General features: G+C 47.1%; 1 protein-coding gene and 1 long non-coding RNA gene across 7 annotated transcripts in view; one reads left to right on the forward strand and one right to left on the reverse strand.

Moving 5' to 3' along the window:
- LOC105528255 overlaps window positions 1-27,741 on the forward strand; it is a 122,163-nt gene that overhangs the window by 9,416 nt on the left and 85,006 nt on the right. Inside the window, exon 2 of the long non-coding RNA XR_001004330.1 lies at window positions 6,135-6,308. This is a non-coding gene — a long non-coding RNA (uncharacterized LOC105528255). The remainder of the gene's footprint in view (window positions 1-6,134; window positions 6,309-27,741) is intronic.
- THY1 (Thy-1 cell surface antigen) lies at window positions 16,323-23,029 on the reverse strand. Of its 6 annotated transcripts, none has more exons than XM_011964953.1 (4): window positions 22,942-23,029; window positions 19,015-19,075; window positions 18,197-18,532; window positions 16,323-17,658 (listed from the first exon to the last, which is right to left on the reverse strand). In XM_011964953.1, the coding sequence occupies exons 2-4, from the start codon at window positions 19,049-19,051 to the stop codon at window positions 17,546-17,548; spliced, it is 486 nt and encodes a 161-aa protein (XP_011820343.1). In that variant the 5' UTR covers window positions 19,052-19,075; window positions 22,942-23,029; the 3' UTR covers window positions 16,323-17,545. The 6 variants fall into 6 exon arrangements, with proteins under 6 accessions (XP_011820343.1, XP_011820344.1, XP_011820338.1 ...); XM_011964954.1 differs by lacking the exon at window positions 22,942-23,029 and adding an exon at window positions 21,185-21,444 and having other exon boundaries at window positions 18,197-18,481; XM_011964948.1 differs by lacking the exon at window positions 22,942-23,029 and adding an exon at window positions 21,185-21,444 and having other exon boundaries at window positions 16,323-17,569.

The following is a 27,741-nucleotide window of genomic DNA, read 5'->3' on the forward strand; positions in this document are numbered from 1 at the left end:
GGCTGAGGCAGGAGAATGGCGTAAACCCGGGAGGTGGAGCTTGCAGTGAGCCGAGATCGCGCCACTGCACTCCAGCCTGGGTGAGAGTGCGAGACTCTGTCTCAAAAAAGAAAAAAAAAGAAAAACTTCCCCGTCTTCGGGCCTCATGGCGCTGTGTCCTGGACTCTGAGGTGGGGGTGCGTTCAGAGCATTCCTGGGCTGAAGGTAAGCTGACCTTTGTCTCAGGGAGCCAGGCAGAGAGGTTCCTACAAGGGCCCTTCCTCTTGTTCCGCCTCCCTACATGAGTGCAGCGACCACGGAGCAGCTCTGCCTTGAGAAGGCAGTGGTTCAGACACCCCATATGCACGGTCTAGTCCAGCGCTGTCCAGTAGAACTTTCTGTGATGACGGAAAATGATTTCCGCTCTATCCAGGATGTCAACTACTAGTCTCATGTGGCCACTGAGCACTTGAAATGTGGCTGGTGTGACTGAGGAACTGAATTTTAAATGTATGTAAATTTAATTGGTTTAAGTTTAGTCTCATGTAGCTAGTGGCTACCATATTGTACAGCAACACGGATGGCAGGAAACTATAAAGCTGTAAAGTTCCAAAGTCTGAGCCCAGAGTAGTCTGGGCTGATGATGGCCATCATCAGAGATCACAGAGGATCAAAGAGGCTGAGTCACAGCTGAGTAAATGGTGGAGCTGCCCCAGAAGGCCCTGCAGCAGGAAGGTGCAGTCTCCTGACCATGCCAGGGCCCCTCTCTGCAGGTGACCACACCACAGAAGGTGCAGCGACTCCCACATGGTGGAAAAAGTATCAGGCCTGTGCTGTAAATGGATTACCTGTCCTCTCAGTGACTGTCTCACTTGACTCTGTCATACGAGTCCTCCCTGTCCATCTCAGTCCCTATGAGTCTGGAGAGCCCAGGTAATCCATAATCACCACAGCTCGTGTCTCTCCTGTTGCATCTCCTTATTTGAGCCAGGCCTCACCCTTTCCTCTCCCCCTGCACCCTCTCATGGCCTTGGCACTGCTCTGGGCTGAGCAAGCCCCACTTTGTCCTCAAGCCCTCCTCCAAAGCTTCTCTTGATTTTCTTGGCTTAAGTGAAACTCACTTTCCCCTAAGGACATTATTCCCCCCGAAGCCCTCTGAAACAGAGCCTGCTTTTCTCTTACCCTCACATGCCACAGAGTCAGGAGGTGGGATATATGTTTGCATGGGCTGCCATACAAATTACCACGACCAGGTGGTTTAAAATGACAGCTTCATTCTCTCCTAGTTCTGGAGGCTGGAAGTCTGCAATCAAGGTGTCAGAAGGGCCATGCTCCCTCTGAAGCCTCTAGGGGAGATCCTTCCTTGCCTCTTCCAGCTTCTGGAGTCTCAGGTGTTTGTTGATTTGTGACTGCATCACTCCAATCTCCGCCTCCATCTTCACATGGCCTTCTTCTCTCTGTCTCCTGTTTCCCTGTGTCCAACTTTTGCTTGTTTTATGATATTAGTCATTAGATTAGGGCCCACCTCATCTTAACTTGATTCCACCTGCAGAGCCCGCTTCCAGGTGAGGTCACATTGACAGGTGATGGGGATAAGTGTCTTGCTTACCTCTCTTCTGGTAAGCAGCCCTGCTCTCTGGAGCTCCTGGTGTTTGGTTTTGGCATCGCCATCTTTTGTTGCTGGCAGCTGCTGGCTTCAGGGAACTTCATCTCCTTTACAACTGGCTCCTGGCCCATTGTCTTCCTCTCTGCCCTTCTCCTTCGTCATCTTGGGATGTCTGCAGCCATGTGGATGATCCTTCCAGCTCTCTGGCCTGCCACTTTGGACCTCTTGAGTCGCTTTCTCATTGTGGGTCATCTGCCCACCTGCCAGCATCTTCACATCCTTACACAGCAGACTCTACAATGCCTCATTAGACTCTCTCCTTTGCCAACTTCCTTCATTTTTTGCCCCTCCTTCTCTCTGCTGCTCTTGCCCAGAAACACCTGGACCCTTGCTGAAGCCATCTTCTCCACCTCCCTGTGCTTGCACTCATGCAGTTGGAAGATACAGATCACCTGATTAGGTCCACTTTATGTTCACGACCACAGACCTCAGATGGACATACTCAGCACTGCCCAGCATTTCTATTATGTTTCCCTGGTTCGTTTATTTTCCCACCATGTTTTCTATTGCTGTATAACACATGCCCCAAAATCTAGTGGCTAAAAAACAATACCCATTTATTTTATTATTATTATTATTTTTAAAAATGATAGAGATGAGGTCTCATATGTTGCCCAGGCTGGTTTCAAACTCCTTAGTTCAAGCAATCCTCCTGCGTCAGCCTCCCAAAGTGCTAGGATTACAGGTATGAGCCACCGCACTTGGACAATATCTATTTCTTATCTTACAGGTCAGAAGTCCTGGTGGGCTCAGCTGGTTCTCTGGTCAGGGTCCCACAAGACCAAAATCAAGGTGTCAGCTGGGCTGGACTCATGTCTGGAGGCTTGGGGCAAGGATCCACTTCCAAGTTCATTCAGGTTGTTGGTAGACTCCAATTCCTCATGGCTGCAGGTGTGTGGCCCCTAATTCCTTACGTTAAAGAAAAATCTGAGGCACGATAATATTTTTGAGTTTATTTGAGTAAGAAGCAATTGATGAATTGGCAAACACCAAACTGAAGAAGTCTGTTCTGGCGGCAAGCCATCAGGGGCAAGTATTTATGGGGTAAATGCAGAAGCAAAATCAATACATTATTTGATTGGTTGCAATTATACGATTGCCTTATTTGGCCTATCCTGTTGGAAAGTCCTTGGTTATATAGTATAAGTGTGTTGGCTATTTCTGACTGGTTGAGCTTATGATTTGTTTTTCCTTAATATAGGCATTTATAAGAAAGACGTCAAGTTCCACTTATGTTTGCAAATCAAGCAAGGTTTAGGTCTCGTAACGAAGCCTCACTGGTTTTGTCTGCTTGGGGATTCTTCAGGCCTAGTATCCCTTTAAATTTACTTTAACAGTTCCCCGCTTTTGGTCATTCTCCCAGCAAGCTGAGAGTATGACCAAACAGTATAGCATTACTCTCAGTAACCAGGTTACCATTATTGACTAGTTACTGGAACAAAGAATCGTGTAGATGTCATTCTCAACAGTTGCGTTGGAATGGAAGGTCAGGTAGTCATCATTATCTGCAGTTGCAGAGTCATCATAGGCTTGAGTGGTGGGGTTGTTGAATTCTTCTAGTTGTCTAATCCTGATAGCAATTATTTGATGTGTGAGTGGTTAGGGTCTCACACCTGAATGCTGCTGGAAAGCATTCAAACCCCTTGAGAGGATACAATGGACTACAGAGCTGGAAATCATGATTATAAGGAGAATAACAGCCAAGAATTGAAAAATTCTCTGGAGCAGACATTGAGCTCAGGAGTTCAAGACCAGCCTGGCCAGTATGATGAAATTCCGTCTCTACTAAAAATACAAAAAGCCAAGAGTTAACCAATTAAATAAATCAGTGGATCAGGTAGACCACACCTATCTGATGAGGAACTTAAATTTGTTTAAGATCCTTTGAATTGGGGGCAATAATTTCTTTTTTGAACAATTTATTTCCATAGGTTTTTGGGGGAACAGGTGGTATTTGGTTACATGAGTAAGTTCTTTAGTGATGATTTGTGGTATTTTGCTGCATCCATCACCTGAACAGTGTACGCTCAACCCAGTTTGTGGTCTTTTATCCCTCACCTTCCTCCCACCCTTTTCCCTGAGTCCCCAAAGTCCATCGTATCATTCTTGTGACTTTGCATCCTCATAGCTTAGCTCCCACTTACGAGTGAGAACATATGATATTTGGTTTTCCATTCCTGAGTTACTTCACTTAGAATAATAGTCTCCAGTTCCATCCAGGTTGCTACAAATCCATTAACTCCTTTTTATGACTGAGTAGTATTCCATCATATATATCCACTCGTTGATTGATGAGCATTTGGGTTGGTTCCATATTTCTGCAATTGTGAATTCTGTTGCTATAAACGTGTGTGCAAGTATCTTTTTTGTATAATGACTTATTTTCTGGGTACTCAGTGGTGGGATTGCTGGATCAAATGGTAGTTCTACTTTTAGCTCTTTAAGGAATTTCCACCTGGTTTTCCACAGTGGTTGTACTAGTTTACATTCCCACCAGCAGTGTAGAAGTGTTCCCTGATCACCGCATCCACACCAACATCTATTATTTTTTGATTATGGCCATTCTTGCAACAATAAGGATTTATCACGCTGTGGTTTTAATTTGCATTTCCCTGATCATTAGTGATGTTGAGCATTTTTTCATATGTTTGTTGGCCATTTGTATATCTTCTTTTGGGAATTGTCTATTCATGTCCTTAGCCCACTTTTTGATGGGATAGTTTGTTTTTTTCTTGCTAATTTGTTTGAGTTCCCTGTAGATTCTGGATATTAGTCCTTTTTTGGATGTATAGATTGTGAAGGTTTTCTCCCACTCTGTGGGTTATCTGTTTACTCTGCTGCTGACTGTTCCTTTTGCTGTGCAGGAGCTCTTTAGTTTAATTAAGTCCCACCTATTTATCTTTGTTTTTGTTGCATTCGCTTTTGGGTTCTTAGTAATGAAGTCTTTGCCTAAGCCAATGTCTAGAAGGGTTTTTTCCCCAGTGTTATCTTCTAGAAGTTTTATAGTTTCAGGTCTTAAGATTTAAGTCCCTGATCCATCTTGAGTTGTTTTTTGTTTAAGATGAGAGATGAGGATTCAGTTTCATTCTCCTTTATGTGGCTTTCCAGTTATCCTGTGGGGCAATAATTTCTAATTTATTGACACAGAAACAACATTTTTTTTTTTTGAGACAGAGTCTCACTCTGTTACCCAGGCTAGGGTGCAGTGGTGCAATCAAGGCTCATTGCAGCCTTGACCTCCTAGGCACAAGGGATCCTCCCACCTCAGCCTCCCAAGTAGCTAGGATTACAGGCATGTGCCACCACACCTGGCTAATTTTTGTATTTTTTTTGGAGATGGGGTTTCAAAGCTCTAGGCTCAAATGATCTGCCCACCTTGGCCTCCCAAAGTGCTGGGATTATAAGTGTGAGCCACCGTCCGTGGTAAAACTTTTTAAAAATCAATAAAAGCACAAGCTCTTCTTTGTTAAACTGTGCGGTGTCAAGCACTTCTGTTTTGGAGTACTTTTGAGGCTAAATTGTTCATTTCAGATTATATTGCTTGAAGAGAATTCAAGTTATTATTCTATGAAAACAAAGGAAAAACAAAGATTAATATTTGGAGCAAATTGTGACCTTAGTCTTTGTGTCTGGAGGGTCAAGATTTATAGATTTGAGTTTGAAGTATCTAGATGGTGGAATGGAGATGGCATTTGAGAGCTGGCTGTGTCATCAGGTGGTGTTCTGCTGAACTCATATAGCAGCAGGCATAAAGGTTGTCTATACATGGTCTGTTGCAGTTATTTTTTCTGAAGTTTGAAGTCATTCAGTTTCAGCTTTTAGGACTTGAGAAAAGGGCAGTTTTAGTTTTTAATGAAACTAGAGAACTTCAGGATTCAATCCAGTTTATAGATGGATAACAAATCTTAAACAGGATTAGAATTTGGTAATTGGTGCTCTACAGTTTTCTATTGAAATGTAGCCTTTTTAATAGTCACTCTCATTTTTATAAAAAATAGTCACAGTTAAATTTTTTTTAACAGAGTAAGTCTAGTTTCATCAAGGTAGATCTGTTTATATAAATGCAACACAGGTATTAATTCTACGTAAGTTTTAAAATACGATATTTTAGTCAGAGCTTTGGTAATATCCAAGGGGCTTTACTGACTTTATATCCATCAACTTTAGTTTTTTAAAACTGCCTGGTATCAACACTCCTTTAGCCACCCCAGCTGATGTCCCAGTAAGTTGTGTGTCTCCGCAGTCCAATGACTTTGGGCTCAGTTCAGCACTAGGACTCGCCTAGGAGTTGCAGTCCTTGTGGCCTAGGCTGCCTTTCAAGTTTCTTTAGAGCCCCAGAGCACTTTAGCCCATTGTGGCGAGGCTTGTAGGGACTCAAGTTCACACTGCTGGGATTGGCAATTCCCCTCTGGCTAGGGCTGCTTTAAACGCTCCCCCCATGGGTGGGCATTAACTGAGTTTGGTCTGGTTTTGTTTTCTGCTATAACAGGGCACCACGGAGTTAGGTACTTCAAAATTGCTGTGCTCTCCCTCTCCCCACTGCACAGAAACACTCTCCACACCATGCTGCTGCTGCTGGGGGATGGAGGGATGGCGTCAGCGATTTAAGACTGTTTTTCCTACCTGTTCAGCCCTTCTTTCAGCAATATGAAGTTAAATCCAGGTACTATGAGTGCTCACCTGATTTTTAGTTCTAATGAAGGTGCTTTTTGTGTGTGTAGATAGTTGTTAAATTGGTATGCTTGCCAGAGAGGAGAGGACAATTAGTGGTCTCCTATTCTGCCATCTTGCTCTTCCCTCAATATGCCCTTTCTTGCAGATCTTTTACAACCCTCTATATTTGTTCAGTTTGTGTCTTACTTGTTTTCTTCTTTATTATTCTGGAACAATCATCTTGTTTTCAAGATAACACCATTCTCTTTTTCCTTTAAAGGAAACACATTCCTTACTTTTTCTTGCTGAAAACACACCTACTTTTAAAATACATTTTTAATATACAGTTGTTTTCTTGCTTTCTTCTTCTTCCTTTTTTTTTTTGATACAGAGTCTTCCTTTGTCACCCAGGCTGAAATTCAGTGGTTCAATCTCAGCAGTTCACTGCAGCCTCTGCCTCTCAGGTTTAAATGATTCTTGTCCTTCAGCCTCCCAAGTAGCTGGGATTACAGGTGTGTGCCACAACACCCAGCTAATTTTTTTTTCTATTTTTAGTAGAGAGAGGGTTTTGCCATGTTGGCCAGGCTGGTCTTGAACTCCTGGCCTTAAGTGATTCACCTGCCTTGGCCTCCCAAAGTGCTAGAATTACAGGCTTGAGCCATCACATCCGGCTGAGTTATTTTCTTTCATCTTTACTACATCTGGTAGTCTTTATTACATATATTAATTAGAATTCTTTTTTATTAATTTATTTTTTTGAGATGAGGTCTCTGTCACCCAGACTGGGAGTGCAATGGTGTGATCTTGCCTCACTGTAACCTCTGCCTCCTGGGCTCAAGTAGTCCTCCTACTTCAGCCTCCTGAGTAGCTGGGACTACAGATGTACGCCACCATGCTGGGCTTATTTTTTTTTTTTTTTGTATTTTTGGTTGTAAAGGGGTTTTACCATGGTGCCTAAGTGTTTTTTTTTTCCCTCTTTGAGACAGGGTCTCGTGCTGGAGTGCAATGGCATGATCTCAGCTCACTGAACCTCTGCCTCTGGGGCTCAAACCATCTTCCCACCTCAGTCTCCCAAGTAGCTGGGACAACAGGCACGTGCCACCAAGCCTGGCTAATTTAAAAAATTTTTTGTAGAGATGGGGTCTCACTATGTTGCACAGGTTGGTCTTGAACTCCTGGGCTCAAGCGAATTAGAATTCTTAAACATTTGTTTTTTAGAGACAGGGTCTTGCTCTGTCACCTAGGCTGGAGTGTAGTGGTGTGATCATGGCTTAAGTGCAGCCTCAACATCCTGCACTCAAGCAATCCTTCCACATCACCCTCCTAAGTAGCTGGGACTACAGGTGCACGCCACCGCACCCAGCTATTTAAACTTTTTTTTTTGGTAAAGACAGGGTCTCATTATGTTACCCAGGCCGGTTTCAAACTCCTGGGCTCAAGTGATCCTCTTGCTTTGGCCTCCCAAAGTGCTAGGATTACAGATATGACCCACCATGCCTAGCCTAAAATTCTTAACCCCTAGTAACCTTAATATCTAGTGAAAATTCCTTTCTAGTGAAAAGGAAGCACGTGATTTTGTAATTTTGATTTTTACATTTTTATTTATTTTTATATTTTATTTTTGGCCTTTATTATTAGTTTTAATTGACAAATAATGATTGCACATATTTATGGGATACAGTGTAACATTTGTAATATAATGTAATAAATCAGGGTAATTAGCATATCCATTACCTCAAACATTTATCATTTCTTTGTGTTGAGAACATTCAAAATCTGCTCCTCTAGCTATTTTAATAATACAATCAATTGCTGTTGGTTGTAGTCACTCTATTGTGCTATAAAACACTAAAACTTATTTCTTCTCTCTAACTGTACTTCTGTATCCATTAACCAACCTTTGGCTGTTCCCCTATTTCCCCTACCCTCCCCAGCCTCTAGTAACAAGTATTCTAATCTCTACTTCTACAGGATCAATGTTTGTAGCTTCCACATATGAATGATAACAGTGTTACTTATCTTTCTGTGCCTGGCTTCTTTTACCTAACATAATGTCCTCCAAGCTCATCTATGTTGCCACAAACGACAGAATTTCTTTTTTTTTTTTTTGAGACACTTTTGGTCTGTCACCCAGGCACTACTACATGATTGCAGTAGTGCAATCATGGCTCACTGCAGCCTTTACCTCCCAGTCTCAAGTTATCCTCCCACCTCAGCCTCCCAAGTAGCTGGGACTAAAGGAGTGCGCCTCTATGCCTGGATAATTTTAAAATTTTCTTGTAGAGATGGGGGTCTCATGTTTCTTAGTCTAGTCTTGAACTTCCAGACTCAAGAAATGCTCCTACCTTGGCCTCCCAAAGTGCTGAGATTACAGGCATGAGCCACTGTGCCCAGTTAGGATTTCAGAATTTTTTTTTAATGGCTAAACAGTGTGTTCCCTTGTGTGTATATACACCAGTTTTTCTTGACCCATTTATCTGTTGATAGGCATGTCACCTACAAAGGAAAACAGTAATTCTCCAGTACAGATCTCAATCATAAGGAAATATATGAAATGTCAGAAAAAGAATTTGAAATAATAATCGTAGGGAAATTCAGTGAGACACAAGAGACTACAAATAGACAATTCAATGAAATCAGGAAAATAATTCATGATTTGAATGAGAAATTTAACAGAGTATATAACAGAGGGTCCAATAAAAATCCTAGAGCTGTAGAATTCAATGAAGGAAATAAAAAATACAATGGAGATATTTAACAACAGACTAGACCAAGCAGAAGAATTTCTAAACTTGAAGACAAGTCTTTTGAAATCACACATGCAGACAAAACAAAACGGAAAAAAAAGAAGAAAGCCTACAGGATTTGTGGGACACCATTAATTGGACAAATATTCATAGTGTGGGCATTTCAGAAGGAAGAGAGAAGAGAAAAGGTGAGGAAAACATATTTAATGAAATAATAGCAGAAAGACTCCGCAAGTCTTAGGAGTGAGATGGATATCTGGGTGCTGGAATATATCTGGAAGCTCAAATAACCCCAAATAGATTCAACCCAAATAGGTCCTCTCTGAAGCACATTATAGTCACATTGTCAAAAGTCAAAGACAAAGAAATAATTTAAAGCAGGAAGGGAAAAATGTCAAGTCACATGTAAGAGAATCCTCATTAGACTAATGGATTTCTCCCAGCAGAAACCCTGTTATAGGCCAGGAGAGAATGGGGTAGTATATTCAAAGTACTGAAAGAAAAAAGCTGTCAGGCAAGAATATATACCCAGTAAAGCTATTCTTCAGAAATGAAGGAGAAATAAAACTGTTCACAGATAAGCAAAAACAGAGAATTCATTACCACTGGATCAGCTGTACAAAAAATGCTCAGTGGAGTTTTACATTGGGAAGAAAAGACGATAACCACCATCATAAAAACATGCAAAACTGACTGTATAACTAATTGGTAGAGCTAATATGTAAACAAGAAAGAGAAAGCAGTCAAATCTTATTACTACAGAAAACCACTCAATTCCAGACATAAACAATAGGAGAGGAAGTAAGGAACAAATAATATACAGAACAATTAGAAAACCATAAAATGACAAAAATAAGTCCTCACCTATTTTAAGTAATAACCTTGAATGTAAATGGACTAAATTTCCCATTTAAAAGATGTAGATTGAATCTGGCTATGGTGGCTCATACCTGTAATCCCAGCACTTTGGGAGGCCCTTTTTCACTATCAAACGCCTAAATATTGGACTGTCTTAGATTCTAGTCTGAGCCTAAAATTATAGAATTATTCCTGTGTCATGTCTGCCTGCATGATCTTACTTGTCCCATGGTCGATGTCTACCATCCAAATAATAATTTCCAGCCTACTTTTATTTCTAGCCTGGACCTCTTACCTCTTGCTCAGGACTGGGATATCCAGCTGTTTTCCTGATGCTTCCATTTGGAAGTCTAGTGAGCATCACAGAGTTAATATATCTGCTTTCCCACTGCAATGCTCCTCCAGCCTTTTCCTTCTCAACAGATGTCGTCATCATCCACTTGTTCAAGCAAGAGCCCAAGGATCATCCTAGATTCCTTCTCTCTTCCTCTCAATCCAATCCGGTAACATCCAAACCACCAGTAAGCAAGTCCTGCAGGGGTTTTTTTTTGCCAAACATTTAATGTATTTATTTGGATATATTTGATTTATATTGTTTAGCAAACCACAACATTTATAGGGACAAAAAAGTATTACTAGTTTTATAATGTAAAAGCAGTCTGTTACCCCATCCTAAATTCTTACTCCCCAAAGCAACCCTCTCAACTCTAGCTATTTCATCTGCTATTTACTTCTATGTTTAAACATTTCTCTCCTATAGATATATAAAGTGTATATATGTAAAGTATGTAACATATAAAAGTATATATATAAAGTATATTATATATAGAACTATTTCTTGATTTTTTCAGTGTTAAGTATGATCTATTGACTTTTTTTTTTTTTTTTTTTGAGATGGAGTTTCGCTCTTGTCATCTAGGCTGGAGTGCGGTGGCATGATTTAGCTCACTGCAACCTACACCTCCCGGGTTCAAGTGGTTCTCCTGCCTCAGCCTCCTAAGTAGCTGGGATTACAGGCATCTGCCACCGCATTCAGCTAATTTTTGTATTTTTAGTAAAGATGGGGGTTTCACCATGTTGGCCAGGCTGGTCTCGAACACCTGACCTCAGGTGATCCGCCTGCCTTGGCCTCTCAAAATGCTGGGATTACAGGTGTGAACCACCGTGCCCGGCCTCTATTGACTTTCAACTATTGGAACTGTGGTTCTATCTTATATGCCCATTTTCTGCTTCACCAAATACATACACTTAATCTTTTCCCATCCTCCAATATATCATCATCATAATTTTTGGTTAAAATCGCTATTTAATGTTACCTTAGTTCATTCATACTGCTATGACAAAATACCACAGACTGGGAAGCTTATAAACAACAGAAATTTATTTCTCAGAGTTCTAGAGTCTGGGAATTCTAAGAGCTGTTATATCCACCAGCAGTTGTGTATTAACCTAGAGACGGGCTAAGGCCTGTCCTCAGACTGAACCCGCGATGGCTTCCTCTCCCTTTTCCCTGATTTTGCAGAGTATAGAAGAAATAACATAAAATTTCTTTTTTTGTAATTAGTTTACAAAATAGTAGAGACTGCTTTTTGCCCTCTTACTCATGACTTCTCCTCTGGGAAGCTACTTTTGCCTGGCAAAAGGGCCCTACATATGTGTTCCCATAGCACTTTGATAAGGTGTAATTTATATTCAATGAAATTCACCTATTTTAAGTGCACAGTTTGATGAGTTTTGATAAAGGTAACCACCCCAAAGAGTTTCCTGGTACCTTGGCTTATTCCATTTATTTAATATTGTGATAAAATACACTGAATATAAAATTTACCGTCTCAGTCACTTTTAAGTATACGATTCAGGCTGGGTGTGGTGGCTTACACCTGCAATCCCAGCACTTTGGGAGGCTGAGGGGGAGGATCACTTCAGCCCAGGAGTTTGAAACCAGCCTGGGCAACATAGTAAAACCCCATCTCTATTTTTTAAAAAGTGTATGGTTCAGTGGCATTAGGTACATTCGCACTGTCGTGCTACCATCGCCACTACCCATCCATGGAACTGTTTTCATCTTGCAAAACCAAAACTCTGTGCCCATTAAACAATAACTCCCCATTCCCTCTCCCCACAGCCCCTGGCAACCACCATTCTATTTTCTGTTTCTATTAATTTGACCTTTGACTTTTTAAAAAAAGTTGTGGTTAAAAAGTCATAAATTACTATCTTAACCGTTGTTAAGTGTACAATTCAGCAGTGTTAAGTAGCAGCTTCATTTTTTGTTTTTTGAAGACGGGGTCTCATTCTGTCACCCTGGATTGCGGTGCTATGATCTTGGTCACTGAAGCCTCAACCTTCCAGGCTCAATTGATCCTCCCACCTCAGCCACCCAAGTAGGTGGGACTACAGGCGGGTGCCATCATGCCCAGCTAATTTTTGTATTTTTTTGTAGAGATGGAGTTTTGCCACCTTGCCCAGGCTGATTTTGAACTCCTGGGCTCAAGCAATCCACCCGCCTCAGCCTCCCAAAGTGCTGAGATTACAGGCGTCAGTCACTGTGCCTGGCCTGCAGATTATTTTTAAGGTAGTTTTAGGTTTAGTTAGTGATGAATGCAGAAAAGCCCAAATAACAGTCGCTTAAAAAAGGTTGTCCATGGCTGCCCTGACAGCTCCACCATCACCAAGGACTCAGGCTTCTATTTTGTGCTTTGTCATTTGCAACACACAAATTCCATCTATCTCATAGTCCAAAATAGCTGTTCCAGTTCCAGCCATCACCTCCACATTCCAGCTAGCATAAGGCGAAAGTGGGGAAAAAGGCACACTTTCTCTCTTCTAGAGCCCTTCATAGAAATTACACATACTATTTTGTGCTTATATCCCATCGGACAGAACTTAATCACATAGGCCCATCTCACTGCAGTGGAACTGGGAAATAGAGTCTTTCTTCTGGATCACACGTTTCAGTTCTAGTTTATGGGTCCCATTGCTGAGAAGTAAGAAGATAATGCATGTTGGGGAACCCGCACTGGTGTCTTCCACAACTTCCCTTCCTCATAGTGCTGATCACTGCACTGAAATTGATTCCTCCATCTTGTTGGGCTGTGGACCCCTTCAGTCAGGGACTTGTGTCTTTTATAGCTTAGCACAGAGCCAGGTGCATTTAGGTGCCTAATGTTTGTTGTACAAATACATGATTTCAGCCCAACCCGCTTATTGTTGGTTTTTAAGAATGATTGTTTGTATTATTTTTTTGAGAAAAGGTCTCGCAGTGTTGCTTAGGATGGCCTCAAACTTCTGGGCTCAAGGGGGCCTCCCAGCTCAGCTTCTCAAGAAGTTGGGATTACAGGTGCCTGCCACCGCACCAAGCTCTAATACTTTTTTTTTTGAGACTGAATCTCACTCTGCCACCCAGGCTGGAGTGTAGTGGCCCACTGTAACCTCTACCTCCTGGGTCAAGCGATTGTCCTGCCTCAGCCTCCCAAGTAGCTGGGATTACAGGCGTATGCCACCACACCCAGCTAATATTTGTTTGTTTATTTATTTATTTATTTATTTTTTAGTAGAGACAGGATTTCACCATGTTGGCCAGGATGGTCTCAAACTCTTGACCTCAAGTGATCCACCTGCCTTGGCCTCCCAAAGTGCTGGGATTACAGGCGTGAGCTACCACACCCTAATTTTAAGACTTACTGAAGTGAAGCCCTAAAGGGGGAAGAGACTAGAGTCCTGTAGTCCATGTTGTCACCAAATTCAGGAAACTGCTTTACTGCACACTTGGCAGGTGGCCTCCACCTGGCCACGCCCGCTGCCAGGCACTCCCCGCCTGCACTGCTGGGCACCTCCAGCCATCACAGCCCCTTCCTGGTGCAGAGTCACACTTGGCCTCCATGGAGCTGCTACACTGGTCCTGCACCACCCTCCATATGATGTGTCTACATCCACAGGTCCCACTGACCCCAGCTCTTCCTTGTGCTGGGCAAAGATGCCTCCTATGGGTCTGCATAGGACATGTTTCTCCTTGAGTGTGTTGGGGACATTCCAGGTCTGAGAGTGTCCTGAGGCTGAGAGCCCCCATTGAGCAGAAGCGAGCTGATGGCCCTCTTGCCTGGCCAGGACTCTCTGAACTACTCCAGCTCCAACATTTTCTCACCAGTGAATGAGGTGATTTACTCTTGACTTGGGATTTATTTCTTTCACATGTAAAGACACCTTCACAGCACGAAAGCTGCAGATTCAGAGAGGGACATCAGGTTGAGGAGGCGGGAGGGATGTGTGTCACAGGTCCCTGGATGCTGTGTAGATTTCTTTGTTGGCCAGTGAAAGTCCCCACATCTCACGGAGATCCCCATGCCCTACCCGAGGAAGCCTCTGGATGTCAGAGATGCAGACATTGCACGTCTCAGTGGACAATCCAGTCCAGAAATGGGGGTGCAGAGAGGGGCTTCTGTTGCTTTTGAGCGGGAATTCCACAGCCCCAGGTATAGACTTAGGTGCTGAAGGGGGACCCAGGAAAGAGGTGAGGACTGGCGAGGGAGTGGATGGGGAGGGGTTTGGGGCATGTGCACAGGAACCAGGGCTGGCCCCAGCCCTCTATAATTACCTGAGTTACCACAGACACCCCACAACCTCCACAAGGCCTGCTGACTTGACCACAGAGGGACCCACAGCTATCGCGGACTGTGGCTGAAAGTCTGCGGGCTGCCAGCCCTCGGCATGGTCATTCCGGATAGGTTTATTTTATTTTTTATTTTTTTGACACAAAGTCTCACTCTGTCACCCAGGCTGGAGTGCAGTGGCACAACCTTGGCTTACTGCAACCTCCGTCTCCTGGGTTCAAGTGATTCTCCCGCCTCAGACTCCTGAGTAGCTGGGATTACAGGTGCACGCCACCATGCCTGGAATTTTTGTATTTTTAGTAGAGATAGAGATGGGGTTTCGAAGCTAGTCTGGAACTTCTGACCTCAAGCGATCCACCTCCTCCAAAAGTGCTGGGATTACAGGCGTGAGCCATCGCGCCCAGCTCTGGGTAGGTTTGTGTTGTGAGGCCTGATGCTCTGTTCTTCTCTTCTTTCCTAAAGTCCGTGGCCCTCTGGTGGCCTCTGCGGCTTCTTGAGCTAACCTTACCCACTGTGGGCCTCAGGTTCTGCTCCCCTAAACATGGCTGCAAAGGGCAACACCATCTCCCAGCACCCTTCAGAGTGTGGCTGCTAAACTCTTCAGGGACACAGTACTAGAGTGTGACAAAGACCCCATAGGAGGAGTCACATAGGTGCGAGGCTTCACACGGTGCCACTCATTTCCTTCCAGAAACACCTCCATACTCTAACTCTTACTACCCTGAGGGTGGTGCTCCCCACATTTCTCTGGCATTTGATCTCCCTTCCCCCACAGCAGCTCTTCTCACCAAGACGCCTTTCCTTGGCACGGCGCTGGCAGCCCAAGCAGGGCTGAAGGAGAGGGGCCTGTGTCTCAGGGGTGTCCTCCCTTTGGAGCACTCTGGGTTGGCAGCATCTTGCTAAGGGGCTGTCAGCCTCCCAGCCTGGGACACGGACAGCTCCTCCTCCTCTCTTTGTGCATGGTAACTACAGGGGTGGAAGGCAAGGCAGAGAGGTTGACAGGAGGTAGCAAGAGTGGGAGCCGGTGGCATAATTTAGATCTGAGACCTTTAAGAAAAATGCTCAGAAATAATCATCCTACCCAGTGCTAAATTATCAGATGAGTCAGCCTCTGGGCAGCTGTCACCTTCCTCCCCCAAATTCCCTGGCAAAGCAGGGAGGCTGGCTTGGGGCTGCCTCTCTAACTCTGAAAGCAATTGGAACCCACAGTTGCCCTGCGGTCCCCCTCTAGCCCCCAATCCCAGGATGCTCACTCCCATTTTACTCTACTTTTAGGGGAGGAGCCAGGGATGGGGCTCAGTGTTCCCTCCCTACTCCCAAAGGGACAGTATTTGTCCCCAGTCCTTTCTCCTGCCAATGCTTTTGGATTTAGGAAGCGATGCCTCGAGGACATGGGCATCTCCCAGTAGTGGATGTACCTGGAGGGGGCATTTCTGAAGAACTACCAGAGCTGAGAATTAAAAGCAGACTGCGTAACTTAGCGCAGGTTCACGCAAAGCCACTTGTGCATTCAAGAGCCAGGGCCAAGTGGTTCGGCCCATGTGTTGGCAGGTAAGCGTGTTGTTCTAGCCAGGTGAGTCAGCAGACATGGGATGTTTGTTTATTTGGGCAAATGTGTCTCATTAGGGTCATTCTGAAAATAAGCCCAGTGTGCAGTCATTAGCCCCTGGGGCAGCGTCGCTACTAAGTGGTTGGGGAGAAGTCAGGAAAGAGGAAGAGGTGGCATCTCCCAGCCTCACCTGTGGAGGCCCCAGCGAAGCAGGGCAGGCAGGCACTACCGGAGGAGCAAAGGCCAGGTGGACACGAGGACAGATTCCAGAGGCTTGGTTTTATTGTGCAGTTTTCTTTTTCCTCAATGAGATGCCATAAGCTGTGGTGGCACTATGCACAGTCACAGAACAGGAAGAACCACCGGGCGGGGGCTGGGGGTTGGGAAAAGCCATTTCCCGAGAAGTGTCCAGCTCCTGGGTCTCACTCCATGGCCTGCCTCAGGCCCCACAGAGGTCCCTGAGAAGGCAGGCCTGCGGGGCAGGGGGCTGTCTGAGGGGCTCAGGCACCAGCCAGCAGGGGCTGGCACTGATGGGCGAGGGGAGGAAGTGCCCCCCTTAGAAACTTGGGCCAAACCCTGTGCAGCTCTGGGACTCCACCCCACCTGACTTGGAGGCTGTGGGTCAGAGCTCTGGAAGCTCTTGGGAGCTTGGGACAGCCTGAGAGGGTCTTGTCCTCCTCTGTAGCCCTCTCCACTGTGGGTGGAGGCAGGGAGGGGCAGCAGGCCCATGCTTTTAGCTTCCTTAGGCAGGGAGGGATGATGAACCCTCATCCTTTACTTCCTCCTCCAACCCTCCACTAGCGCTGCTTTCCCGGTCAAACCTGCATCTTCACCGGCTCATGCCCCAAGGCTCTTGGGGAACCTGCACAGTGGTAAGGAGGGCTGCTTTTTTTTTTTGGTTGTGGCTGAGAATGCTGGAGATGCTCAGTTCTCTCCCTCACAAGGTAGGCCACAAATTCTTGGTGGTGCCCTCACATCTGGGGTCTTCAGGCACCAGCCATGCCTGCTGAGGAGTGCTCTCAGGAAAGACCGTGTCCGTGCTAGTCCAGGCACAGCCCAACCACTCCTCATCCAAGTCTCTCCCAGGTCTCTGGTCCCAATGGGCAAGGATGACCCCTCCAGTGGCTGGTACCCCACCATCCCACTACCCCTCACATGCTCTCACTCTCTATCAGGTCCCCAATCCTGGCTTCCCTCTTCACGAACTCTCAAAGAAAAGGAAGGATAAACCCTAAATAAACCAGACAGAAGCAGCTCTGGAACAAAGAGTACAAAAAGACAGCCAGAGGTGTGCGGAGAGGGTGAGGTGCCGCGGGGATGTGGGTAGATAATCGCATGCAGCACTGGGACTCCTGATGAGGGATGGGGTCCCCACTTCTCCTCGAGGTGTGAGGGACTGTGGGGAGGGGGTCAGCCGATTCAGAGAAGTAGGATCTCTGCACTGGAATTTGAGGCTTCCTGTCTCCTCCATGGGCCCCACCAGTCACAGGGACATGAAATCCGTGGCCTGGAGAAGGGAGAGGGAGAGCAGGAGCAGAAGCAGCCACGAGGTGTTCTGAGCCAGCAGGCTGATGCCCTCACACTTGACCAGTTTGTCTGCCGAAAGAGAAGAGGGCCGGGGGAGGGGTAGGAAGGAAGAGGGATCAGGACTCAGTAAGGCACAGGCCCAAAGCAAGGGTGTACTTCCTTTGGGAGGCAGGTAGCGTGACGTCTTAGCTGGGACCAGGAGCAGCCTGGCCTCACAGAACCAGCCATCTTTCCCGTTTGCAGATTACTTACCTCTTACACACATATCATCTTATGAAAACCTTACTAAACATCATCACAAGAAAACTGGCTGAGGGAAGTGGTGTCATCCCTGTTTTCCCGTTGGGGAGAGGGAAGATTAGGGAGGCCAAGGGCCTTGCCCACAGTTCTGGTGGAAGCATCTACCACACTACTCTGCCTGTCTGGCCCTGAGCTTTTCACCCCATTCACACTGAAGGCAATGGTTCCCCAGTTGACCAGGCAGCAGTTGGGAGAGGGTGAGAGAGTTATGGGGCTATTCTCCTCTCCAGCCCAGCCAAGGAAACTGCCTGCTGTCCCCGAGCCTGGCTCTCCCAGTTCACTTGGCCTTTTTAGGAGTTTGCCTCACCTCTGAGCACAGTGACGTTCTGGGAGGAGATGGGCGGGGAATGGCCAGAGTGGTGGAGTGCACACGTGTAGGTCCCCTCATCCTTGCTGGTGAAGGCGGATAAGTAGAGGACCTTCATGTTGTATTTGCTGGTGAAGTTGGTTCGGGAGCGGTATGTGTGCTCAGGCACCCCCACGGTGCCAAAGAGCACGTGCTTCTTTGTCTCACGGGTCAGGCTGAACTCGTACTGGATGGGTGAGCTGGTGGTATTCTCATGGCGGCAGTCCAGACGAAGGCTCTGGTCCACTAGGCAGGCCGTTAGGCTGGTCACCTTCTGCCCTCGGGAGACCTGTAAGACTGGCACCAGCAGTGCCTCCTTCAAATTGGAGGGGCCTACAGCGTAGGGGCCTCCCACCCACCTGAAGTGGAGAGATGGGCCTGGCTAGGGAGGGGACTGGGGTCTGCTCTCTGAGTGCCTTTCCCCACTCCAGGGATCCCACTTCTCCTTTGCAGACCCCAGCCTTCCTCCCAAGTCTGCTTGAGCCTTGGATCCTATCAATGTGTTTCAAGGACAGGAGATTTTGGGGAATTGATACAGGTTCTGGGTTCTCAATTGGGGATTTTAGTTCAGTATGAGGGAGGGCTCAGCAAACTGTGTTTCCAAAAACCACCTCAGGCTGTCAGAGTATCAGCGAGGTGGGTTGGCTGACTTTGGGATGAAAAGAGCCCTCTGAAAAACAGTCACCTGCGCTTTTCTGAGACTGTGAGGGAGAAGCCACTTCTCTGGAGAGAAGGAAGCCAGGGTGCCTGGAGCCCCAGCCCTGCCCCATGCCGGGTACCTGTTAGCAGGAGAGCGATGCTGATGGCCGGGTTCATGGTTCTGGGAGCTCAGTCCTGGATCTGGGTTGGGAACAGGATGGGAATCAGCCAAGGTGTGCCACACTTACTGCCAGGGCTGGGGGTCCCTGGGAACATGACATAATGGCTATGGCAGACATCTAAGTCCCTCTCTCCATCCCCTCTCTCGTCCCTACTTCTCATTGAACATGATACAGCCACTGGCTCTTTCCTGCTCAGGGAAAGCAAGTAAGGAGGGAGAACAAGCCCTGTCATGGTGTGTTTCTGTGCTTGGCCATGGAGCACTGACTAGCTGGGTGCCTTTAAGTGACTTTACCACTCTTTCTCCTCTTCTTACATTAACACAGTATATGGTAATGTAAGACCTATGAGGGCCGGGGCTTCCTATTTAAAAAAAAAATTTAATCGTGGTGAAATACAAAAAGCATAATAATTACTATTTTAACCATCTCCAGAACTCTTTTTGTCTTTCAAAGTAAAACTCTGGATCTGTTAAACAAAGACTCCTCATTTAGGGACTTCCCATTTCCTGTTCAGAAGAAAATCCCCAATGCTCAAAACCATTTCCATTTGCAGATTACTGGCATATAGCATACACTCCAAAGATATTTATTGTGAATGAATGAATGAATCTCTCTGAATCTTACATACCCACCGGGTTATGATGGGAGTTAAGAAAAACAACCAACATCTGGCGATGGCTGCTTCATATAAGTGAGCCACAAATCCCTAAGTCATTCGCCATCCCCAGTGGATGGCTAGAGACCATCCACCATGGCTAAGGATGCTCCCAGATAGGGAGCATCTATTCCTATCTGGATAGGGCACAGGCTAAGCGTGTTCCCGGAGGAGAGAAAGTCACAGTGATCTCCGATTGTATGTGAGTCAAGGACGCTTCCCAATGTCCAGCTCTCTGGAGTTCCTGGGACTGCAGTTTTCCAGCCCAGTTTTAACAGCCACCCTGGCTAGGCTGTCTGGTCTTTTTGTTTTTGCAGCCTTGGCTGAACCAACCCTTGGCGAGGCGAGGCGACGCGGAGCCGGTAGCCCAGCCTGTCCGCAGAGCAGTGCTCGCCCAGCAGAGGCCACATAAGGGGCGTGCACCCGCGAGCGCACGCAGGGCATTGCCTCGGTAGAGTGCGCCCGGGTGCGCAGGGTGCGCCACTCGCCGAGTTCAGGGTCTCTGGCGCTCAGCCCCTTGACGGGTGAGGCTAGGATCCTGCGGCGGCTGCAGCTACAATCAATGCTCTCTCTGTCCCGGGGTGGAGCTGCTGCCGAGTCAGATCCAGGAGGAAGGGGGGTCTGCATCTGGCTTTTGATTCGAGGACTCTTGTTTGAGATGATGTGCGGGCTTGGGATCTAAGAGGGGAAGGGGGAACAGTGGCAAGAGCAAGAAAGGGAAGAATTGGGTCTGGGGCTGGAGAGGGTAGAAGAGCCAGGGGAGGGGTGGAGAGCGGCTGGGGAGGTTCAGTCTGTATTCATTTCCTCTGATTTGTGTCCTCAGGCGGCTCCAGACCCGGAGAAGGTCTGCTCTTCCTCCCTCTCAGGCCCCCGGCGGGCCTCACCCTTATTTCATTTCCGTATTTCAATCCTCTCCTTTCTCAGCTGAGTCCCCCTTCCCCCTCTCTCATCCTTTTCCAGTTCTCCCCTCCCCCGTCCGCCCGCCTTCCATCCAGTCCCCGCCTGCGGCATTGCGGCTTCCTTCTCCTCCGGTGCCCCGCACCCAGCCCGCCGCGAGGTCACCGGGCAGATTCCCTCCACTCGCCATCCTTCGTCCTCTCCCCACAGTTTCACCCGTCCTCCTCCCCACCTCTGCGAGCTGGGTTTGGGGACTTCTGGGTGGAACGCAGACCAACAGTTTGTCCTTGGTGCCCTTCCTCCCTGTTCTCCAGCGCCCCAGCCCCAGACACCCGTCCCCCAGCGGGCGAAAGCCCGGGAGCGCCTTCCCCGAAAGACGTCGCGGTGCGACGGGGCCCCGGCCCTGCAGTAGCATCTTACTCCCGCCCCTGCCTGGAAAGCAGGCCCCTCCCTAAGCTCTGCGCCCTCTTCCCTGGGCGCCCTCGGACCGTGGCCCGAAGCCTAGTGTTGGGAGGGCTTGCATGGGCGCTTGACGGCAGTCCCCGAGCCCCAGGTCCCGCCGGCTCCAGTTCCCACCTGGACTGGGGTCTTCCGCTGCCGCAGCCTCCTCCAGACGCGCCGCCGCCTCCGGTTGCTGCACCCAGCTCGGAGCCCGCAGTTTTCACCGGGGATGGAGGAGAGGGGGAGCGGGGAGCCGGGGGCTCAGCCAATCAGAGGCGGAGATGGGGGGAGAAAGGATGGCAGGGTGGGGTGGGGGGGTGGGGAAGGAAGAGAAGGCGGTCCCGTATTGGTGTGAGAGTGGCAGGTTGCGGCGGAAGGGGGCCCTCATCCTGTGGCCGGGGATCAGGGTGGGGCAGCCCAAAGAACATTAGCCTCCTCTCTGAGCCCCGCAATGGTTGTTCCCCTTTTAACGCTTTAACCCTTTTCTTCTGACCTATTCTTCAGAAGTCTGTGGGAAAGCCACAGTGTAAGAGGTGCAGGATGCAGGCCGGGAGCGCCCACGCCTCTGCATTTCCTTTTCAGCTGGAGCCCACCTCCTCCGGAGCTTCCAGTGAGAAGTTTTGGAATATTCCAGTCTTTCTGAAAGGAAGCTGGTTGGATGTTTTTCAATGTTGGAGCAGCCCTCCGGAAGCAAGGCAGGCCCTGGACCCACCCTGTCCGTCCCTGGTCCCCAGCCCCATTCGCCCCCTCATCTATTCTAGAACACCCAGCCCTTCAGGGGGCCTGCGGGTGCTTTTTGCTCTGGGCATCACGTCTCCTTCAGCCCCTGGGCTGGCACCTGCTGGTCCAGACAGCTGGAAGGTTCTTCTGGCTTTCTTGAGTACAGTCTGCTTGTTTGGTCTTCAGACCAGGGAGGGAGGGTTGCCTTTCAGCAGGCACTGTGCTGGGCACATTACATTCATGGCCACCTTTACCTCACGGCCGCCTGCTGGGTTCATCCCATCTCAATCCTCACCTCCTGTCTTGGCTGGTAAGTGGGAGAGCTGGAGAATTGACCTGGGCTATGGAACCCCAGTTCTCAAGGGTGAGACATTCCTCTTGCTCATCCCTGCCCACTGGGAGGGGAGAGGAACTCTGGGAAAGAGGAGGAGACAGCGCCACAGAAAGGACTCAGTCGAAGCCAGCTTCTGATCACCTGGGGCACTCCTGATAACCCACCAACTGGATGTCACCAGAAGCCCTAGGCTCATTTTTGTAGACAGTGCTGATGACTTGTCTCTCACTCACAGGTGTGGTGAATTTTTTGAACCAACGTTTATTTGGTTGATTTGTATCCTGCCGGTCTCTATGAATTCTGGTGGAGACATTCTGTGGGCTGGCCCTGCCTCTCCACTGTCTGCCTGCCTGTTCTCCTATTTCTTCATGGAAGTCAGCCCTGGCACCTTCCCTGCAGTTTCTGATACTGCAGTGGCACTGTTGGAAGCCACTGTTGGAAGCTTGCAAGTGGAAGGAGATTCGCTTGGTTTCCCAGCATTTAGGGTGATGGAATGTTCTAACTGGAATGAGCCTTGCAGACTGTTAAGTCCAAAGGAGCTATTCACTTTGGTAAACCGCAGAGGCTTCTAGGGCATTTTATGAAAAATGCAGCCCACCTTGCCCACCTAGGACCTCCTTAATCTAGTACTAGAGCCAGCTGAGTCTGCACTTCTCTCATGCTCCCCAGGATCTGGGGACTCTAACACATGATCTGATAAGACTGTCCCTCTTCATAGGCGAGCTAACCTGGCTTTTTGTTTGTAGGGTACTTTTTAAGGCCATGGATGTCCTTGCCCCTTGCTGCTGACTTCCCTCCTCCCTCCAACTCCATCCCAGCCATCTTCCCATTCATCTACCTGATGCATTCCAGACATGCTGGCTCTGGCTTCTTTCTATCTCTTCATGGCAGTGTGTTCCTTCCTGCTTAACAGCTTTCTGATTCTGAGTCCAGGGATCTTAACTGCAGAAGGCATCTGGGCTCTGCTGGCTGAGACCCTGGATGCTCCGTTTCCCACTCTTTGGCCCTGTCTCTGAGTGTTGCTTCGTAGAAGGCCTAGCAGTGCTATTTTGATAAGGTTATGAGGACCTGGCCTAATTTCTGGGTCCCCAAGCACCTTGCTTTCAGGAAGAGGTGGGGGAAGTATAGACTGTAGAAGGTGTGGCAATTCTGTGTCTGCCAAAGCAAGATCTCTGATTGGATGGAATTAATGGCTCAGATGAGACATCTGAGGTCAGGGGATAGACCACAAAGTGGTGGAGGGAGGGAAGAGATTTTAAAACTCCATTTACTATGGATAGGATGAGAGTGCTGAAAGCAGCAAGGCTTTAGAGGGATCCAGCTAAGGCGTGACTTCCTGCCAGAAGACTGTGGCTGCCCTGTTGGTCTCTTAGATCTCTCTTCTCCCACCGTCTGCTGTTGTTCCACTCAGAAACACATGGGGATAAAAAGTCTTCTAAAAACACACAGCCCTTTAGCATGACCTAAGGACTGCCAGCCATTCACTCATTTCATCAGATTGTCTTTGTAGAATCACAGAGGTGGCTACAGCTTTCCCATCTTTTACATTTTATTTTATTTTATTTTTGAGACAGGGTCTCACTCTGTTGCTCAGGCTGGACTGCAGTGGTACAATCACCGCTCACTGAAGCCTTGACCTCCTGGGCTCAAGCGATCCTCCTGCCTCCGCCTCCTGAGTAGCTGGGACCATAGGCACTTGACACTATGCCCAGCTAATTAATTTTTTTTTTTTTTTAAGAGATGAGATCTCACCATGTTGCCCAAGCTGATCTTGAACTCCTGGGCTCAAGTAATCCTCCCGCCTGGCCTCTCAAAATGCTGGGATTACAGGCGGGAACCACTGCACCTGGCTTGCCCCACCATTTTATAGCTGGGACTTGAGGCCCAAGAAAGGTAATGATTTGTCAAGGTCAGACAAATATTTTGAAGAATGGTCTGGACTATTAGATCTTAGGTCTCCTGACTCCGTGTACAGTGCTCTCCAGTGCTCCCAAAGCGGATCCTCAGATCTCTGCTAGACTCATTTCCCTGGTTCATGGTGAAATAAGTAAAACGAGGACAGTCCGGGGTACTCTGAACATAGCTGTTAGGTTATCACCTTGTTTTGATTTTATGTTCTTCACCCTATTGATGAGGGAGAGATTCCCACCCCCTAAAGTTAGGAGGATCACAACATGACCTCAACACTGGACGAATGAGATCAATAGCAGTTTATTAGTCACATATGCTCATACCCAGGAGGATAACGCTGCATGCCATGGATTGCTACATGGGAGTTGCACTCAGGGATTACCAGGAGCTGTGGGAGGCAGGCTTTGTAATGTCAAAATGGTGGAATACCCCCGTTTCCTATAAGAGAATGTGATTGGCTGTTTGCATAATTCTGTGGGCTGGCACGGTGCTGAAGCCCACTACTCAGGGATAAGCAGAAATTGTGCCTGGCTCCCACAATAAGGAAGGTGGTTTGGCTGGGGGACCTCATCAGCAAAGTAGGGAGGGGATCTTGTAATTAGGCCATTTGAGGTCTCCCTGATATCAAGGCAGCCATAATATTGAGCTCTAATCTTTGACTAATTGCAACTATATACCTGCCTTTCCTATGCTTTCATTCTAAGGTTATACCTTTCCACTTTTCTGAAGAGGTGGTGGTATTGATATGTGTGTAAGTATGTTTTTAATGTCCTGCTTTATTAAAAAAAAAAAGAAAATTGGCAACTTTCTGTTAACCCTCACACTTCTTTGGAAATGTGACTAAGTCTATGAAATTAAAAAATCTTGGAACCGCTGTTCTACACTCTGCTACTTCTCCTAACCTCTAGTCGAGGTCAACTTCCTGAGCGAGGTTAGCTCCCTGAAGAACTGCATGTTTGGTTGGAGAATGTGACAAATACAAACTAAACATTATCTCTTGGAATGCAGGGCAGAAGTTGAGAGAAAACACCAATGGAGATAATTTAATCTTTGATAGTTATTTTAAAAACTTTATTCATGGATGGCTTAATTGATCAAATAATTAAGACATTATTGATACCAATAATGTTCCAAGGCACGGGGCTAGACTCTAGGTATACAAAGATTAATAGAACACAACCTCAAAGGTTTGTTCCAATGAGGGAAACAGAAATGATACATAGATAATTAGAAAAAAAGAGGGTAGACACAGAGGTAGAGATGTGTAAAGGGTACTGTGGGAGTCCAGAGGAGGGACAGGTGATGACCCAATCTGTCAGAGAGGGCTTCTTGGAGGCCAGGCATGAACCGAACTTTTAAAGATAAATGGGAGCTGCCCAGGTATGGTAGACTGTCGCACCAATGGCCTCCAGTGAGTCATGCGCCCCGGATGTCCATGCTTTTGTGTGATCCCTTCCGCACTGATTCTGGGGTTGGCCATGTGCCCTACTTTGGCCAATGGGCCATCAGCAAATGTGATGAAGTCAGGAACTTGTGAAATGTTTGTACATTGGGGCTTGCTTTTTTGGAGTTCAGTTGCCACTTGAGGAAGTCTGAACTATCTCAGTTTACATCAATCACCATTTGGGATCTGCCAGGCCCCAGTTTATCTGCCATGGGACCACACAGGCATGTGACCTGCCATGGGACCACAAAGGTATGTGTAATTCCAAGTGATGCCACACAGAAGAGATATGACCCACCCAGATAAGGCTACTGTGGTGATTCTAAAATGTGGACGCAAATTCTTTGACATTCCTTCATCAAGAGGTGACATCTATGTCCACTTGTCTTAAATCTCAATGGGCTTGTGACTGCTTCAGCTAATAGAGTAGGACAGATGTGATGCTAAGAGACTTCTGTGCTGAGGCCTTAGAAGGCCACATAGCTTCTATCCTTTTTGCCAGAACACTCACTCTTGGAGCCAACGTGGAAAATGTCTGGCTATCCACCTGCAGCCACCATGCCTGGCTCCAGGCAATTTCAAGTAAGGAGAGACTCTTTGGTGGCTGGAATAGGGTGAATCAGGTAGTGGTGAAACAATTGGCAAAAACAAAGTTTCTCGTGGTAACTTAGACAACAGAAGTTGTGCTTAATGAATTTGTAGATTTGGCTAAAGGGACCTGGAGACAGAATCTCAAAGTGTCATTTGGGTGCTTCTAGTTGGCATGATAAAGTATTAAAAGAGAGCTGAGCTACAAAAGGACCTGCTCAGTTTGTTAGGTGGAAAAGAAAACCAGCTCTCATTGCCAGTCTCAATATCAGGCAATGGTCTCTCAAAATTAGAACTGGCCTGAAGGTAAAGATTAAATAAAGGGTATCAAGGGTATGATTTTACAACCTTTGTTAAGACCTCAGGGGATTTAAATGGTGTTCGGTAGACCTTCTTGACAAAACAGAAGAGTTTCTAAGAATGTTAAGGACGTTGTCCTTGCCAGACACAGTAGCTCATGCCTGTAATCTCAGTACTTTGGGAGGCCAAGGCAGGAAGATCACTTGAACCCAGGAGTTTGAGATCAGCCTGGGCAACATAATGAGACCTCATCTCTACAAAAAATAAAAAACTAACTGGATGTGGTGTCACATGCCTGTGGTCCCAGATACTTGGGAGGCTGAGGTGGGAGGATCTCTTGAGCCTGATAGGTTGAGGCTTCAGTGAGGGAGGCACCCTAGCCTGGGCAACAGAGCAAGGCCATGTCTAAAAAAAAAAGGCATTGTCCTATAGCTGAAGTGGAGTCTTTTTGAAATTAATTATGTATGTGACTTTTGGTGCATGAAGTGGACCCCAGTAATATTCACAGAAAACCCATAAAGTTTTAAGGAGTATTTTATTGGCAAAAGCTCCGCCAGTTTGGAGTAAAAGGAACTGAAACAGTTCAAAATGAAAAGAAGCCTCTGGGCCTCCAACTTTCTATGGGCAGGAAGCTGGCCCCTATACACAGGTCCTTCTTTTAGGGAAAAGAAGGATCTCTTGGAAGGCAAAAACAACAGCCCAGAGAGTATAACTAACAGCCAGGGAGAACTGGGTCCTATTCAAGTAACATTCTGTGCCTCTAGCTTAGGGGTCCCAGTGACATGTGCCTGCCTGGATTTCAGAATTGCTTTGAACTAGTGATTGCTCTGTGCCTCTCATTTCTCCCCTTTTAATGGGAGTATCTATTGAACTTATCCTGTCCCTGTGTCACCATTGTACATTGGGCGTGTGGTCTTATCTTTTTAGCTCACAGGTCCCTAAGTGAAGAGGAGCCACCCCTGAGGAGTTGTACCCAAGGAGACTCAGCCACAGCCAGACCTACTGCACATTTTGAGATCATGGTCTTGGAGCCTGATGTCGTGATTGGCTGCTTTGGGAAGGATGGGTGTATTTCACAAGTGGGAGGACAGCGCATCTTTAGGAGTAGAGAGCAGACTGTGGTAGAGTGCCACATTAATGCCCTCAGCCAGTCATGCCTCTTTCACACTGACTCTGGGCTTGGCCATAAGACATGTTTTGGCCCATAGAAGTTCAGCAAACGTGGTGCAAGCGATTTCCTGAGTGCTTGTCATCTTAGGCAAGGACCCTGGGGCCCTGTGAGGAAGCTCGAGTTGGTCACAATGGACAGACCTGAACAGAAGTACTGTGGCTACCATCCCTCACCCCAATCTGGGAGTTGCCCATCACTGAGTAAGCCTTTCCAGGATCACCCAG

This window comes from Mandrillus leucophaeus, unplaced genomic scaffold (assembly GCF_000951045.1).
Source record: "Mandrillus leucophaeus isolate KB7577 unplaced genomic scaffold, Mleu.le_1.0 Scaffold71, whole genome shotgun sequence".
NCBI classification, from domain to species: Eukaryota; Metazoa; Chordata; class Mammalia; order Primates; family Cercopithecidae; genus Mandrillus; species Mandrillus leucophaeus.